This window comes from Pseudonaja textilis, chromosome 11 (assembly GCF_049901715.1).
Source record: "Pseudonaja textilis isolate UNSWEBS1 chromosome 11, rPseTex1.2, whole genome shotgun sequence".
Classification (NCBI taxonomy): Eukaryota; Metazoa; Chordata; class Lepidosauria; order Squamata; family Elapidae; genus Pseudonaja; species Pseudonaja textilis.
In genome coordinates this window covers 5,248,538-5,264,762 of record NC_142000.1, presented here as the reverse complement: position 1 = coordinate 5,264,762, position 16,225 = coordinate 5,248,538, and the positions used below count along the sequence as shown (strand labels likewise).

Below are 16,225 nucleotides of genomic sequence, written 5' to 3'. Positions count from 1 at the left end.
ACTTTATACCATTAGGGGATATCCATGAAAACTGTATGATAAAAGCATTTTCACCCTTAAAAAATAAAATATTGCCACCTGGTTTGAAGGCTGAGATAATCAGAAAATGGAAAACAAATCCAATCATTCAATATGTTTTGGATTATGGTGGACCTCAACACTTCCAAAATTAACCATCAACAATGGATATGAAAATGGCCAAAAACAGATAGATAGATAGATAGATAGATAGATAGATAGATAGATAGATAGATAGATAGATAGAGATGGATGGATGGATGGATGGATGGATGATGGATGATGGATGGATGGATAGATGTAGACAGATATAGATAGATATAGATAGATATAGATAGATGATATAGATAGATATAGATAGATGATATAGATGGATGGATAGATAAGATAAGATAGATGATGGATAGAGAGATAGACAGTCAAACAGATAGAAATAGATTGATAGAATACTCTCATTTTTAAACTAAGAATCCTTTCAGAGACACATTATTCCTGTTTCCATTCCTGCCCCACCCAACCACAAAGTTGCACAACCAAGTTACTTGTTTCACCAATCTGGACATTTTGGGCCCTTTTCAGAGATCTTCAATTTTCACCCTAGAGCCTTGAAAAAGTGAAGAGGAAATTTTTTTAAAAACCCATCTCTGCCCATTCAGTAATATCTATCAACTAAGGTTTAGACAACTAAGCCATGAACCTTGGCAGTTGAAAGTTTGTTTATTCCCACTCCTCCCCTTAATTTAATAGGAAAGCAAACATTTTCAGGTTAAACCATGCCTAATAACAAGTTTGATTTTCATAGCAACTAGCCTGCCAGGAAATATGCAACCAGGTCTCTGTTTATTTTTCCAGAGTGTGAGTAAACCCACGCCAACATCAGTTCAAGCCTAAAGGGGTGCCTGCTTATCTTAGCTTATCTCAGGCCAGATATGAGGCCCCAGGGTAGCCTTAATCTGGAAGATGAGGAAGGAAGGACAACATCAGTCTAGAGGTTAGGGACAACATTCTGGGAAAAAGAAAATCAGGGAAGTAATCACTCACCTGAGAAGATGTCAAGAGATGTCTGGAATATCTACCTGACTCTGTGGTTTCTTCCCCAAACCCCCAAAACTTTAACATTAGACTGTCTACTATTGACCTCACCCCTTTCCTAAGAGGTCTGTAGGGGGCGTGCATAAGCGTACCAACGTGCCTACCGTCCCGGTCCTATTGTTTCCTTTATTTTTCTTATATGTGTCCATGTATTCATAATTATGTTTTTACTTATACCTATTATCTTGTAAGCAGTTGACTAAATAAATAAATGAATGAATGAATAAATAAATAAAAAATAAATAAATAAAATGTTTTTAAAGAAGGGACTCTTATGACTATTTGTTATTCCTTTTTTATAGTTTGTAAGTCGGGTTCTAATAACTCATTAAAAAGGTAAAGGTTCCCCTTGCACATATGTGCTAGTCATTTCTGACTCTAGGGGGCGATGCTCATCTCCATTACAAAGCCAAAGAGCCAGCGCTGTCCAAAAATGTCCCCATGGTCATGTGGCCGGCATGACTAAATGCCGAAGGTGCATGGAACACTATTACCTTCCCACCAAAGTGGTTCCTACTTTTCCACTTGCATTTTTACACGCTTTCAAACTGCTAGGTTGGCAGAAGCTGGGATGGGTAACGGGAGCTCATTCCATTACATGGCACTAGGGATTCAAACCACCAAACTGCCGACCTTTCTGATTGACAAGCTCAGCGTCTTAGCCACTGACAACTAACAACTCATTAAACTAAGTTAAAAGGAGGTTGGGCAACTTATAGTTCATGTGTTGTGGAAACCCAACCATCCTTTTAGCTGCTCAGACGATGAAATTGATCACCAGATCAATATGGCCTATTGATTTAGGCATAACATGTAAGCTGAATTCTACTCCTTTCTGTAACAGGACAGTGTGTGCAAACTCAGGCATGGGTAATAGTGAACAACAGTTTTGTTATCCTCTGTCACACACCTCCCTGAGATGTTTTGAAAAAGAGCTCTCTCTTTGGCATGTATAGTAATTTATATTTACCTATCAGGCTATTTATGACACCAGAAACTCAAGGGTTGTGTCCTTACAACCAGGTCAGTGAAAGACCTAGCACCTAACATCTGTAACATTTGGTGAGTTTTTAACTTTGGTTGTTTCTTGTTGGTGTTGTGATTGTTAGTGACTTACAAAGCCAGGCCGGTTCGACGAATGGCTTAGCCTAATGGGGTTTGTTGTGTTGTGTGAGCAAAACTAGAATTGGGCTAGAGAGTTGGAGAATCTTCATAGTATTTATGACATCAAAAGCAAGCAAAGGAAAGTTGTAGGTGCTCCATCACTGGAAGTTTTGAAGAAGAGACTGGACAGTCATTTCAGTCCAGAATGGTATATAGTCTCCAGCTTGGGTATTCTATGTCCTGTGATATATGACGATGAATTTAAAAGCTGCAAGGGCACTAAATCAGCGAGGGAGGACTTGGGAAGGATCAAGGGAGTCCATCCCCTTGACAATAGAAGATCTTAAGCACAGGATTGTGAAAATACTCTCCCACCCCCTTCGTTTCTGTATAAATTAAGGAAGGAGAAATAGTCGGACTCAGTATAAGAAATTTGACAGGGGTTGAAATTAAGTATGAGACTAGGACTATGAGATCCAGGCTGCAAAAAAAAAAAAAGATTATGGCTGGATGAGGAATTCTGGGAGTTGAAGTCCGGAAGTCTTAAAGTTGATGAGGTGGGAGACCCCTAAATTCTAGCACAGGCTTAAATTAAGTTCTATAGCAGGGGTGAGCAGCTGTTGCAGTTTTACAACCTATGGACTTGAACAGGTGGACTTCAATGCTGGCTCAAGAATTCTTGGAGTTTAAATCCACAGGTGGTAATGTTGGCATAATTACCCACCCTTGAGTTCAAGCGAGCTAAACTTAGGAAAGGACTCGAGTGAAGTATTAGTACCACTTTACAAAGTCTTGGTAAGGCCACATCTGGAATACGGCTTGCAGTTTGGGTCACCACATTACAAAAGAGATGCTGAGACTTTGGGAAAAGAAAGTGCAGAGAAGAGCAACTAAGATGATTTGGGGACTGGAGACTAAAACATACGAAGAACGGTTGCAGGAACTGGGCCTGGCTAGTCTAGGGAAGAGAAGAACAGTGGGGGACAGGATAGGAGTATTCCACTGTTTGAGGGGCTGCCACAAAGAAGAGGGGGTCAAATTATTCTCCAAAGCACCAGAAGGCAGGGCAAGAAGCAATGGATGGAAACCAATCAAGGAGAGATTCAACCTGGAATTAAGGAGAAACTTCCTAACAGTGAGGACAATTAATCAGTGGAACAGCTGGCCACCAGAAATCATGGGTGCTCCATCACTGGAGGTGTTTAAGAAGAGACTGGACAGCCATTCGTCTGAAATGGTATAAGTTCTCCTGCTTGAGCAGTGGGGTGGACTAGAAGACCTTCGAGGTCCCTTCCAGATCTATTCTGATTCTGATCCTGTTGTCATTGTCTCTGCATGCCTTAGCACAGCCCATCACTCCAGGGCGTGCGTGTCTTGTTTATTATCTTGAGTTCTAAATCCATTCCTCGTTTTGTCCGAGCAGAGCCGAACCTTTGCCGGTTCTTGCCGAGGCAGCTGGCTTCGTCGCCGAATGCCTCCGAAAGGCCAGGCGAGTCCCACGCCCGAGCTTTGCCGAGCCGAACCGAAGGTTGCCGAGCTCCCTAGAGCCCATCCCGTCTTCCAGGCTCTGCCGGGCGCTGTCCACCGCCTGCACCGCCTGAAACCTCCCGCTTATGTGAACAGCCCCGGCAGGCTACAGAAAAGCCACCGGGGACACGGGCATGCACGGGCAGGCTGGCCGAGGGCAGGCACCCAAGATCTCTCTCTGTGTGTGTGTGCGTGCGTGCATGTGTGCGCGCAGGTGTGGCTTGCGTGCAACTCTCCCCCCCCCTCCGCCCCAGGCGCCATTCTTCCTTAGCAACCTGCAAGAGCTACCCGAAGGCTGCCGAGAAGGCCATTTTGCAACGGGCGGGGGGGGGGGAGGGGAGAGGTGGGGAAAACACCCCCTGCCCTTCCGCATTGACTGTCGCTTCTCCCTTCGTCATCTCCTAACCATCCGGCCACTCGCTCCCCTTTAGCCGGGGCATCCAGCTTAAAGAGACACCCGGCAGAGGAGCGCCCAACTCAAGCAGAGACCGTCTGTACGCGAGAGTGCACACACGCACCCCGGTGCTACACCTGGTGTATCTGCTTCCCGCGCCCCGCCCCGCCCCTCCCCACAAGCCTCCTGGGAGCTCAAATCGGCGCCATTGAGAGAGAGAGAGAGAGAAGCGGGGGCTGGGGGGGGGGGAGAAACAGGTCCGCTGCAAGGGGGGAGGAAACCCCTTCTTACGACCCGCACTTGTTAGGAATCGCTGCCACATTCACACGCTCCGCAATACACGGGTGTCGACGGGGAGGGGACAGAGAAGCGGAGTGGGGGGAGGGGGCTTGGCAAGGCGTCCATCTCCTGCTCCGGCTTAATTTGGCATGGCAGCCAAATTCTGCCCTGATTAATTAAAAGGCAGGGAAGGGCTCCAAACGAGAAAGCTGCGGGGAAAAGAGGGAGGGAGGCCTGACGGAAACTAGTTTCAAATCTGTATTATCAGGTGCCTTTCCATGCCGAAACCCAACCCTAATTAGTCCCGTAACAAGACCCCAAAGGCTGGAAATGCGGGCAAATGGAGGCCCGGTCTGGGAAGCAGATATTTGGAGGGTGGGGACAGGTAGGAATGCCACAGAGGAATTTGGTGCCAGTGCACGAATGCCTAGGCCAGGGCTAAGTTTCCTCTCCTTCCGACCCCACCCCATCGCTCCTGGCCACCCTTCTTCGCAGGAGGGAGGGAGGGAGGGAGGGAAGGAAGAAGACAGGAATTTCAGATTTCAGCACCACGGAGGCTGAACAGCACCTCACACCTGGCGCAGCGGGTCCCTGCCAGATCTCAGCCAAGGGGGGGGGGAGGGGGTTTCCTCCCCTCTTCTGCCCACCTGCGCCTCAAGCTTTTGCAACAGCTGCTCCAGATGTTGGGCCTGGCCAAGCCGGGCCCCCTTCAAAGGCACAGCGAGGAGACCATCTCTCCTCCCCATCCTTGGTCTTTCCCGCCTCAAACATGGTGGAGACTCACTCACTGAGCCTTTCCCCACCAACCCATTTTTATTTAGAAGGGCGTGAAAAGGCACAAACGCTTGTATTTACACCGGGGAAAGGCGTTGCCAGACTCCTGAGTGGGGTTTTTTTGTGTGTTTTTTTGCTACCATAGACCAGCGGCTTGGCTCCTAACAAATTCATGGAACCAAAGAGCGGGTTGCCTTCCTCTCTCCCCGCCCCCCCAGCGGTCTCCCACCCCCAACACAACATCAAAGGGAGCTAAGCGGAAAACACTTTTAAGAAAGATTTTTTTTTAAAAAAAAAAATTTGGACTCAGTTACAATGCAAATATTTCACTTCTCTCACTATGAGGGTAAGGGATGAGCCTGACTTACTTCATCTGCTTCACGATTGTGCTTTTCCCGGATTCCCCAGCCCCTGTTGGGACAAAATAGAAGGGGAGGGGGAGGAAAGGAGGGGGAGGACATTAAAACCTTCATAAAAGCAAAAAAATATATATAAAAAAATCTGGCCTGTGTGAGAATATAAGAAGATAAAAGCAGATAACGAGAGAAGAGAGAGAGAGAGGGAGGGAGGGAGGGAGAGAGAGAGGGGGAGAGGGAGAGAGAGAGGGAGGGAGGGGGAGAAAGAGTGGGGAGGAGTGGTAGTACTAATGGCTGTGCGCGGCGGGGATGGGTGGGAAGAGGGGAGCCAAATATTTGTGTTTGTGCAATTGATGTTTCAGTGCAAAAAAGGCGAGAGATGAAGGAGATAGGTTTTGTTTTAAAATAAATAAACAGTGGGAGGGGTAGCAAGACCCCTACCTGTTGGGGAGAGGTGGGGAACTGGGGAGGGGCTGAGATGGGGTTACATTTGAGCCAGTCCATCCAAAGGTGCGGCAGAAGATGGAGCGTGAAAACACACACACACACTCACACACCTAGTTGGTGAAAGGCAGTGATTTATTTGGGCGGAGGGGGACGGATAAAGAGGGTCTAGGCAAACGGGCCTTCGGCCAGGCATCAAAGCTACACCTGGAGGGGGAGTGAATCGCGACCTCAAAGGGACCAGAGGGGGGGGCTGCAGCGGAAATCGTGCCAAGGGGCAGAGCAGGCGGAGGGGGTGTCGGGGGCGCCGAACCACACCTGAGAGCAGGCAGACGGGGGTGGGGGGGGAGACGTGAGTGTGCAAATCTATCTTGTGCATGTGTGTGTGTGTGGAGGGGTTGTGGAAGAAGGGAACGCGCGAAAGGGATGGGGGACGGGGACGGGGCGCGGGGCGGGGAGAGAACGGAGAAAGGAAGCCCGGCTTTTGGCTTACCTAGCAGGAGCAATTTCACGTCTTTGGCCGCGCTGATCCCATCTTCCTTGAGGTTCTTCTCGATCGCTTTGCTCCTTTCCAAGGCGGCCCTTTCCTCGGCGCTCAACGTACATCCCATGGTGGCCCCAAATCGGGAACGGTGCCGGGTGGACGGACCCTTCTCCTTCGCCTCTTCCCCCCCACCCTTTCACGGACGATCCCCACCCCAAAAAAGAAAGAAGTGGGGTGGCGGGTGGGGAAAGCCGGCCGGGAAGAGCTCGAGGTTGCAACGCCAAAGGCCAAGGGGAGGAAAAATCCTCTCTCTCTCTCTTTTTTTTTTCGCCCCCTTTCTCTCTCTCTCTCTCTCTCTCTCTCTCTTCTCTCTCTTCTTCCCAGCCCTGCTCTTGGCTCGCGCCGGCGAATCAAGGCATCCAAAGGAACCAGCCCAGCTTTGCGGGAGCTGCAGAGGAGCCGGTCGGGAGGGCAGTGGGGGCTGGGGGTGCGGTGGGGGTGGGGGTGGGGCCGCTGGGAGAAGAAGGGAAGGGAGGTGGCTCGCCTGCCGGAGGAGTCGTCGGAGGAGGAAAGCGGAGCGCTCGAGAGAGCGAGCTGACCCCGCCGGCTGCAGCGCTCCGAGGGCTCCGGTAACCGGTTGCAGAAACGGGAGAAAGTGCTCAAGATTTTGGATTTTTTTTGTTTTTTCCCCTTCCTCCGCCTTTCCTTCTTCAAGCGCAGAATTTCTCGCGGTCCGGTGCTTTTTTGTTGTTGTTGTCTTGTTTTGGTTTTTTCCTTCCTTCTTTCCCTGCAGTTGGATTGGGAGGGGGTTGTTGTTTTTTTTCTCCCTCCCCCTCTTCCTCTCCCCTCCCCCCTAATCTGGGGGGTCTCTAATGGGCGGCGGCGGCGGCGGCGGCGGCGATGGCTGCGAGCGATCGCATCGTTCAGCCCGTCCTAATGGAGAGAAATGCAGAAAGGGTGGCGGTGGGGGTGGGAGTGGGAAGGCGGCCGCGCGCGCGCGTGTGCACGCCAGCCAGCCAGAGGAGAGAGAGAGAGAGAGAGAGAGAGAGAGAGAAGAGGAGAGGAGGAGGAGGAGGAAGAGGGAGGAGGAGGAGGGAGGAGGGGCACAACGACGAGCGAGCCCGGGCTCTGCGCTGTGCTGACTTCAAGGGGCGAGGCGAGGCCGGCTGGACTGCTGACGTCTGTGGCTCCCCGTCCGCGCATGCGTGCTGGCCAGACAGTTCAGACCCCCGGGGTGGGGCAGGGTGGGGCGCTTTTTTTGCGGTGGGGGGATGAGGAGGAAAAGGAGAAGATGGCTAGGAAAGGAAGAGGTCTGTCCTGCCAACCTCTGAGCGCGGGGTGGGATCAGGGACCCCCCCACACCAACAGTTGCTGCTATACTGAGATTTAGCCGCTCTTCCCCCGCCCCCGGCCCGGCTTTTATTCGGTAGGGAAAGTGACGCTCGGGGGGCGGGGGGGGGAGTTTCGGTGAAGAGAAAGTGAATGCGCGAGATGCAACCGAGGAGGCTCGCCTGCCCCCTTCTGCTTTGAGTGACTTCGCCTTCCCTGCCTTTTTAATTAAAATGCAGGCTTGGTTTTATTTTATTTTTTAATTTCATGTCCAAATAGGTGCGGTTTTCCCTATCTTATTTTTTTTTAAATAGGCACTTAAAAAAAAAAAAGGATAAATTTTATTTTTGCCACCCTTGGTGCAGGTGCACGAATCGTTGCGTTTTCAAGATGCATTGATTTCCCTTCGTTTTATTTTTTTTCCGCCCCTCCCGAGAAGGGACGCGGAGAAAAAACCAAACCAAACCCTGGAGAATCCAAATGCAGGAAGGTTGAGGGTCTTCTCCAGAGAAAGAGAGCGCCCCCCCAAAAAAAAGCGGAGCAAAGATTGAACTCTTCTAATGAAGTCCTTTTGCTCCGGGGTAGGTGGTACGTAGGGACATCGGGACCGCTTAGAACGGGAGGCAAAGCCTGAGAACCACGTTTGATCGCAGTCGTGGCTGGAAACAGGAATTGGAGACATTCCAGTCTAGAGCAGGGGTTGCCAACCTTTTGGACCTCAGGGACCACTAAACTCATAATTTTAAATCCTGCAGACCAGAGACCCTGAGAAAATCCCCCAAAAAAGTCTGCAGGAAAATTCCCACCCGGATTTCCTACTGGTCGACCATTCTTTATTTGGGATCGCAGGATACCGTCTCCAACTCCGTTCTCAGGGGGAGAGAGAGAGAGAGAGAGAGAGACTTTTGGCTTCATGCAAGGAAAGCAACAGAAGCAGCAGAAGTCTTTCTTTCTCTCCCCCAAACTCCGTCAGAAATGAGTCTTTGTGAGACTTGTCCTGCCAGCGCAGCCTTTTAGAGCAGGAGGCCTTGCAGGGTCCCAAAGACTCACTTCTGGTGGAGTTTGGGGGAGAGAAAGAAAGACTTTGGCTGCTTTCCTTGCATGCAGCCAAAAGCAGAAGAAGAAAGAAATGGAAAGAAGCAGCCTGGTGGCCAGGCGAGGTGCGTGGGGCGAGTGGGGCAAGTTCTCCCCCTCCACCCTATCCCCCCTCCCCTCACTACCTCGTGTTGTTCACAATGCAAGTGACACAAGCCTTGTGTTCCCGCAGGCCATGTGGGAGGTGCAGCCTTGTGTTCCCACACAGCCTGGATTAATTGCTTTGGGGTGGACATTTCTCTGCAGACCACCAGAATTTTCTCGTGGACCATCAGTGGTCCACGGCCCACTGGTTGTCAACCACTGGCCTAGAGAGTATCTCTTTAGCCAACCTTGAATGCCTTATTCAGTAAGCCATGTTTAAGCCATGATGCTGCATGAATCGAGTGGAGAGGTTTGTTCTCCGCTCCTGGTATCCAGGTGGCTTTGCCCAGCTAAAAGAAGGATCTGCAGATCCATCATGGATAGTTGCCTTGTGTTAAATTGACCCTTCTTCATTTCCCTGGGCCAAAAGAACACTCGACTGTTGGTGTTGTTAGAAAGTGTCTACCTAGGCAGTTATTGAGAGCTAGTCTAGACAGGCTAATGCTTGGATGTGTGATGATGGGGAAATCTCAGGTGGGAAGGTTAGACCGAGAAATTGAAAATCACTACTGGAAAAAAAAAATAACGGCAATTCATCTTCCTATGATGCCAAAAATCCTGCATGGATGTGCCCATAAAACACGTCCATTTTGAAAGTTGGATTCCATGGTGTCCTCTTTAAAATCAGGAAGACACCAGATGAGTAGCCTAGTGAAGAGAAGGACCAGGGGAGGCAGGATAGCAGTCTTCCAGTGTTTGAGGGGCTGCCACAGAGAGGAGGAAGAAGGGGTCAAGCTATTCTCCAAAGCCCCCCGAAGGCAAGACAAGGGATAATGGATGGAAACTGAACAAGGAGAGATTCAACCTGGAAATAAGGAGAAACTTTCTGACAGTGAGAACAATCAACCAACGGAAGAGAAGTTGCCCTCAGAAGTTGTGGGAGCTTCATCACTTGAGACCTTCTAGAGGAGACAGGACAGCAATCAGTCGGAAATGGTGTAAGGTCCCCTGCTTGGGTGCGGGGTTGGACTAGATGCCCTCCCTTGCAAGTCTTGTTATTCTGAAAAGTCAACCATGAAAGAACAGGCCAGAGGAGATGCAAAGAGGCCAAACATATTTTGAAGCAGGAATAATCACACAAGCAAAGTGATTTTTTTTGGGGGGGTATTTGACCACAACACTGAATGTGCACATTATTCAGGGTATCCAAAAGTTGCATATAACTCTGCTAAGCCATATTTTAACCATGTTTGTAAAATGAGACTCTTGGCACGGGGCTGGGCTTCTATCTTACTGGTACGTTTACAGACCACAGTCATTATTTTTACACTTTGTTCTAAGCCAAAAGCAAAGAAATTACATTAAGGCTTAGGTGTGAACCAAAAGAAAATTGTTGAATTCTCCACTGAAATTTATGCCCAAAGAGATATTTTGAGTGCAGAAATCAGCATCTCTAATTGCATTCAGCTGAATGGTGGATGCAGGTATATCTTCATATTTATTTTTATTTATTTTGATATGCATGCCTTGTCTATTTATACAGTCAAGGCAGCTAACAATGCATTATAATTTTTAAATTAAAAACCATTTTTATAGGGTAGAAAATAGAATAGAATAAACTACAGAACAGAATACAGAATAGAAGAATAGGAGAGGAGAGGAGAGGAGAGGAGAGGAGAGGAGAGAAGAGAAGAGAAGAGAAGAGAAGAGAAGAGAAGAGAAGAGAAGAGAAGAGGAAAGCAGTAAAAATTAACAGTGCCAACATCCACTCCATACCTTTCTCCTTGTTGCTTTCTGGAGATGTGAGACCTTCCTGTGATGTCTGCTTTTGGTCATTGATCTAAAGTTGCAAAGCCCTTTGCAAATATGATAGGAAAAAAATGATATTTTTTTAAAAAAAATGTACAGGCAGCAAGAGGAAGCAAAATGCATAGATAAGGTTTTTAGTTTTTAAAAATCTGTAATTATCACCTTTTTAAGTTTTCATATGATACTTTCCAGGTGGACAATAACTGTACCTACTGCACCTGTTCGACAGAGAAGGAAAGGCATCTCCTTCTATTACTACTACTACTACTACTACTACTACTGCTGCTGCTGCTGCTGCTGCTACTACTGTTTCTAAAATAAAAATTACACACTTGCCTACTTGAAAAGCAAAGATGGGTAACAAAGATGGGTATCTCTGAGCTTGGTTGTTTTCTTGAAGACATTTCATTACCAAACTAGCTCACATCATCAGTATTAGTAAGAATTGGGATTTGCTCTTATTTTATACTCAAGTGCCTTGCCCTGTCAGTGTTGGTGGGAGTAGTCTTAGTGGTTCCTTGTTTGGGCAATTGTTCTTGATATCCCCTTCTAGCACAGATGATCTTACCTAGATGGGTAATGAAATGTCCACAAGAAAATAACCAAGAGAGCGCCAAGGACCCCTCGTAGCTCCACCCTCTCTGCAACCATGGGGAGAAGCGGCATCCTAAGGTAGAACCCCAAATTCTTCTTAAAAGCCCCAAGGAAAATGGGATGTGGGCTGAGCCGATCCTTCGATTACATTTGAGTCAAGTGTTTGCTAATCTAAACAGAAATAAATGCAGGGCACCGAAATATAAATACATCACCAAAAACATTTCCACAGAAAGGCACCCCCTGCAGAGTTAAAACACTGAGTGACTGCAGAGCAATTGAAGAAAGAGGAGAGCTGAAGTGAGGGAAAGGTGATTGATTTATTTTCAGAGAGTGGGGCAGGGGTCTCCAACCGTGACAACTTTTAAGACAGTGGACTTGTCAACATAGCTTGTGAACTTGTGAACCCAGCATAGCTGGCTGGGGAATTCTGGGAGTTGAAGTCGAGATGTCTTAAAATGAAGATTGGGGAACAGAGAGAGAAAGGAAAAGAAGGGAAGGGGAAGAAAAGGGAGGGGAGGAAAGGAAGAGAAAGGAAGGAAAGGAAGCTAAAAGGAGGAGGAAGGGAAGGGGAGGAAAGGAAAAGAAAAGGAAGGAAGGAAAGGAAAGAAAGATAAAAGGAGGAGGAGGAGGAGGGAAAAGGAAGGGAAAGTGGAGGGAAAAGGAAAGGAAAGGGAGGGAGGGAGGGAGAGAGATGCTACGCACTTAAACAATTCACCATAAACACATGATGGTGATGGTTGTTCAAGAAAAATATTTAGCTTGGCAGCCACCTGATAGTTCATAGCGCTTACATCCTTGGTGTATTTTTGACAAAGATACACTGCAGACCCATTTATATCAATCTGGAAACCTCCCACAGAGAAGGCTGGGAATTGCAGTGTGGAAAAGGAGTGCGCAAATTATCTCAAACCATCTTTAGTTTGTAAGTGTTTCCCTCCATTGGTAGAATGACTTGAATGAAAGTTGAGAAAACTAGCTTTCTGTGGATGTGATCTGTAGCACCCTGTATCTATCCTGATGGGGACATGCTGGTTCTCTGAATAGCCATCGCAATAGCCCTTAGACTTATATATCACTTTATAGTGCTTTACAGCCTCTCTAAGCGGTTTACAGAGTCAGCCTCTTGCCCCCAACAATCTGGGCCCTCTTTTTGCCTACCTCGGAAGGATGGAAGGCTGAGTCAACCTTGAATCTGTCAGGATTGAACTCCTGGCAGAGGGCAGAGTTAGCCTGCAATATTGCATTCTAACCACCATGGTGCTTACCTACCATCTATCTATCTATATTCCATCCATCCATCCATCATTTTCTCTCTTTTTCCCTTTCTCAATTGTCTGTCTGTCTGTCTGTCTGTCTGTCTATCACAATAGCCCTTAGACTTACAATACTCCATTTCTAACAGGAAGGAAGGAAGGAAGGAAGGAAGGAAGGAAGGGAAATAGCACTTTAGACTTATATACAGCTTCCCAGTACTTTCCAGCCCTCTCTAAGTGGTTTACAGAGTCAGCCTCTTGCCCCCAACAATCTGGGTCCTCATTTTACCCACCTCGGAAGGATGGATAGAAGGATAGAAGGAAGGAAGGAAGGAAGGAAGGAAGGAAGGAAGGAAGGAAGGAAGGAAGGGCAATAGCAATCGCACTTAGACTTATATGCTGCTTTACAGTGCTTTTACAGCCCTCTCTCAGTGGTTTACAGAGTCAGCCTATCACCCCCAACAATCTGGGTCCTCATTTTACCCACCTTGGAAGGATGGATGGCTGAGTCAACCTTGAGTCGGTCAGGATTGAACTCCTGGCAGTGGGCAGAGTTAGCCTGCAATGCTGCATTCTAACCACCATGGTGCTTACCTACCATCTATCTATCTATATTCCATCCATCCATCATTTTCTCTCTTTTTCCCTTTCTCAATTGTCTGTCTGTCTATCACAATAGCCCTTAGACTTACAATACTCCATTTCCAACTAGAAGGAAAGAAGGAAGGAAGGAAGGAAGGAAGGAAGGAAGGAAGGAAGGAAGGAAGGAAGGAAGGAAGGAAGGAAGGAAGGAAGGGCAATAGCACTTTAGTCTTATATACCACTTCCCAGCACTTTCCAGCCCTCTCTAAGCAGTTTACAGAGTCAGCCTCTTGCTCCCAACAACCTGGGTCCTCATTTTACCCACCTCGGAAGGATGGAGGGCTGAGTCCACCTTGAGCCTGGTTGAGATTTGAAGTGCCAAATTGCAGGGGCAGCCGGCAGTCAGCAGAAGTAGCCTGCAGTACTGCACTCTAACCACTGCACCACCACGAATATAGAGGATGGGGCAATGTTTGGTAGAAGAGCACAGAAAGCGGCCTAACCGGACGGCTCATAGAATAACATTCGATAGCTTCTTTAGGCCAGCAACCAGAGGCTCGTTGGAAGGATCCCAGCTTTACCACGGTTGATGGGGCAACAAATTACAGGTAGTTCTCAACTTACAACAGTTCATTTAGTGACTGAAGTTAAAAAGTGACATGGCCATTTTTCACACTTATAATTGTGGTCACATGATTAAAATTCAGACGCTCGGTAACTGGCTCATATTTATGAGTCCGTTGAAGTTTCCTGGGGTCATATGGTCATTTTTTGGTGACCTTCTGACAAGCAAAGTCAATCTGGGAAGCCAGATTCACTTTACAACCATGTAGTAGCAGTGATTCACTTAACAACTGAGGTCGTAAAACGGGGCAAAACACACTTAGCAGATGTCTCACCTACCAGCAGAAATTTTGGGCTCAACGATGGTCGTAAGTTGAGGAGTACCCGTGGCTGAGGAGATGCAGGGATTTATTTGCAGAAGTTCTCCTTGATTTGCCCTCCGGTCTCTCACTGCTGTCCTTCTGCATCTTCTGCCCTGTAGGAGGTGGTTTACCTTGACTTCATGGTAGACTCAGCTCCAGAATCAGGTCACCTTTGGGGTGACAGGACCAGTACTTGTAGCCATTCCAGCAACCTAGAAAGAGACATGAGAAGGGACAACAGATGAGTGAGACTTTCTGGTTTTTCTTTGAAGACATTTTGCTCCTCATCCAAGAAGCTTCTTCAGCTCTGAAGAAGATGTTTCACTTCTCACCCAAGAAGCTTCTTCTGCTCTGACAGGATAGTGGGGAATGGAAGGATTTATATTCCTTGCAGACAGCTGGTCCTTTGCATCCTTTTAGAGGGTTGTTGAGGCCGCTTGGAAGTTTGTCTGTGTCCTGAAGAAGCTTCTTGGATGAGTCCTGAAGAACATTCTTGGATGAGAAGTGAAACGTGTTCATAGAAAAAAACTGGAAAGTCCAGTTGCCTCTTGAAAAAGCACCTCAAGGACAACCAGGGCCTGGATGACTGCAAATCTCGATAGACCTTTGGATGAATGAGGCTTGAGAACCAGGGTACTTTCCATGCAGACCTGTTTGGCTGCCTATCTTCTGTAACCCGTCCGAGCAACTTTTTGATTAAAGCATGAGATACAACTGCTTTAATAGAGATACTGTAAATATCTTTATTTTATTTATTTATTTGCTTTTTATTGTTTTTATAGTTCATTTCTATGGTTGTAAGCCACCCGGAGTCACTGAAAGCAAGTTGGGTGGCTAAATAAATTTAACTAAATAAATATATACACAAATAAACAAGGGGCAATTGTTAAAATGAACAATGACAAAAATATAAGACTGTCATCCGGCATATACATTTTTTATCTTCCTAATTTACACATCAGCTCATCAAACTGAGCATGAGCCCAAGAAAAATGCAGCGTTTAAAATATTCATATTTAATATCCTTTGGCAGAGAAGAAGCTAATAGGAAAATGTCAATATAGCCAGGAAAAAATCACCAGATATACTTATCAACGTTTTTTTTTCATTATTAGTTTTACAGCCAAAGCATTTTTCCACACTTTTAATACAGTGAAGAAGCGGGGGGAGGAAGAGAGGAGAGGAGAGGAGAGGAAAGGAGAAGGGAAGGGAAGGAAAGAAATGAGATTTGGGTTGCTAGTATTTTGCAATTAGATACAGAGCAGTTGCTGTGTTCCATGCCTTAGAAAACTGAATGGTGAAAATCCTTGTGAAATATATTTGAATGTTTTTTTTTTTCAAAAAACCTTTAATCGAAAGAATTAGCTGATTCGGTGTATTCACCAAAGATGGTAATATAGATCTATTTTTTGCACAACCCACCCAGTCAGTCACACCCACCCAGTTCAGCCATGCCCAGTGAATGGTGTCAAGCTGGCCACGCATGCCCAGTCAGCCATGCCCGCCCAGTCAGCCATGCCCACCCAGTCAGCCACACCCACCCACTCAGCCACACCCACCCACTCAGCCATACCCACCCAGTTCAGCCATGCCCACCCAGTTCAGCCATGCCCAGTGAATGGTGTCAAGCTGGCCACACCCACCCAGTCAGACACACCCACCCAGTCAGCCCCACCAACCCAATCAGCCAAGCCCAGTGAATGGGAATAGAATAGAATAGAATAGAATAGAATAGAATAGAATAGAATAGAATAGAATAGAATAGAATAGAATAGAATAGAATAGGGATGGGATAAGGGATAGGATAGGAGATAGGATAGAGTAGAGTAGAATAAGAATAGAATAGAATAGAATAGAATAGAATAGAATAGAATAGAATAGAATAGAATAGAATAGAATAGGAATTCTATTGTCTAGCCTATATGGAAGAGAAGGATTAGGGGTGACAGGATAACTGTCATCCAGTACTTGAAGGACTGTCACAGAGAAGAGGGGATCGACTTATTCGCACCGCTGGTGAAAATGGAGCTCAGGGGGCGCTGGCAGCCTTGCCATCAAAGGACTGGGGGGAGGGATGT

The 16,225-nt window shown here is 47.1% G+C and overlaps 1 protein-coding gene across 2 annotated transcripts in view; it reads right to left on the bottom strand.

Moving 5' to 3' along the window:
• GNAO1 (G protein subunit alpha o1) overlaps positions 1–6,683 on the bottom strand; it is a 195,041-nt gene extending 188,358 nt beyond the window's left edge. The window contains exons 1-2 of one of the 2 annotated variants that reach the window (XM_026714420.2): positions 6,482–6,683; positions 5,557–5,599 (exon numbers count right to left, since the gene is read on the bottom strand). In XM_026714420.2, the coding sequence (XP_026570205.1) occupies positions 5,557–5,599; positions 6,482–6,599 (161 nt within the window). In that variant the 5' untranslated portion in view covers positions 6,600–6,683. The remainder of the gene's footprint in view (positions 1–5,556; positions 5,600–6,481) is intronic. The other variant, XM_087940499.1, reaches the window with a different exon arrangement.
• Between the last annotated feature and the right edge of the window lie 9,542 nt (positions 6,684–16,225).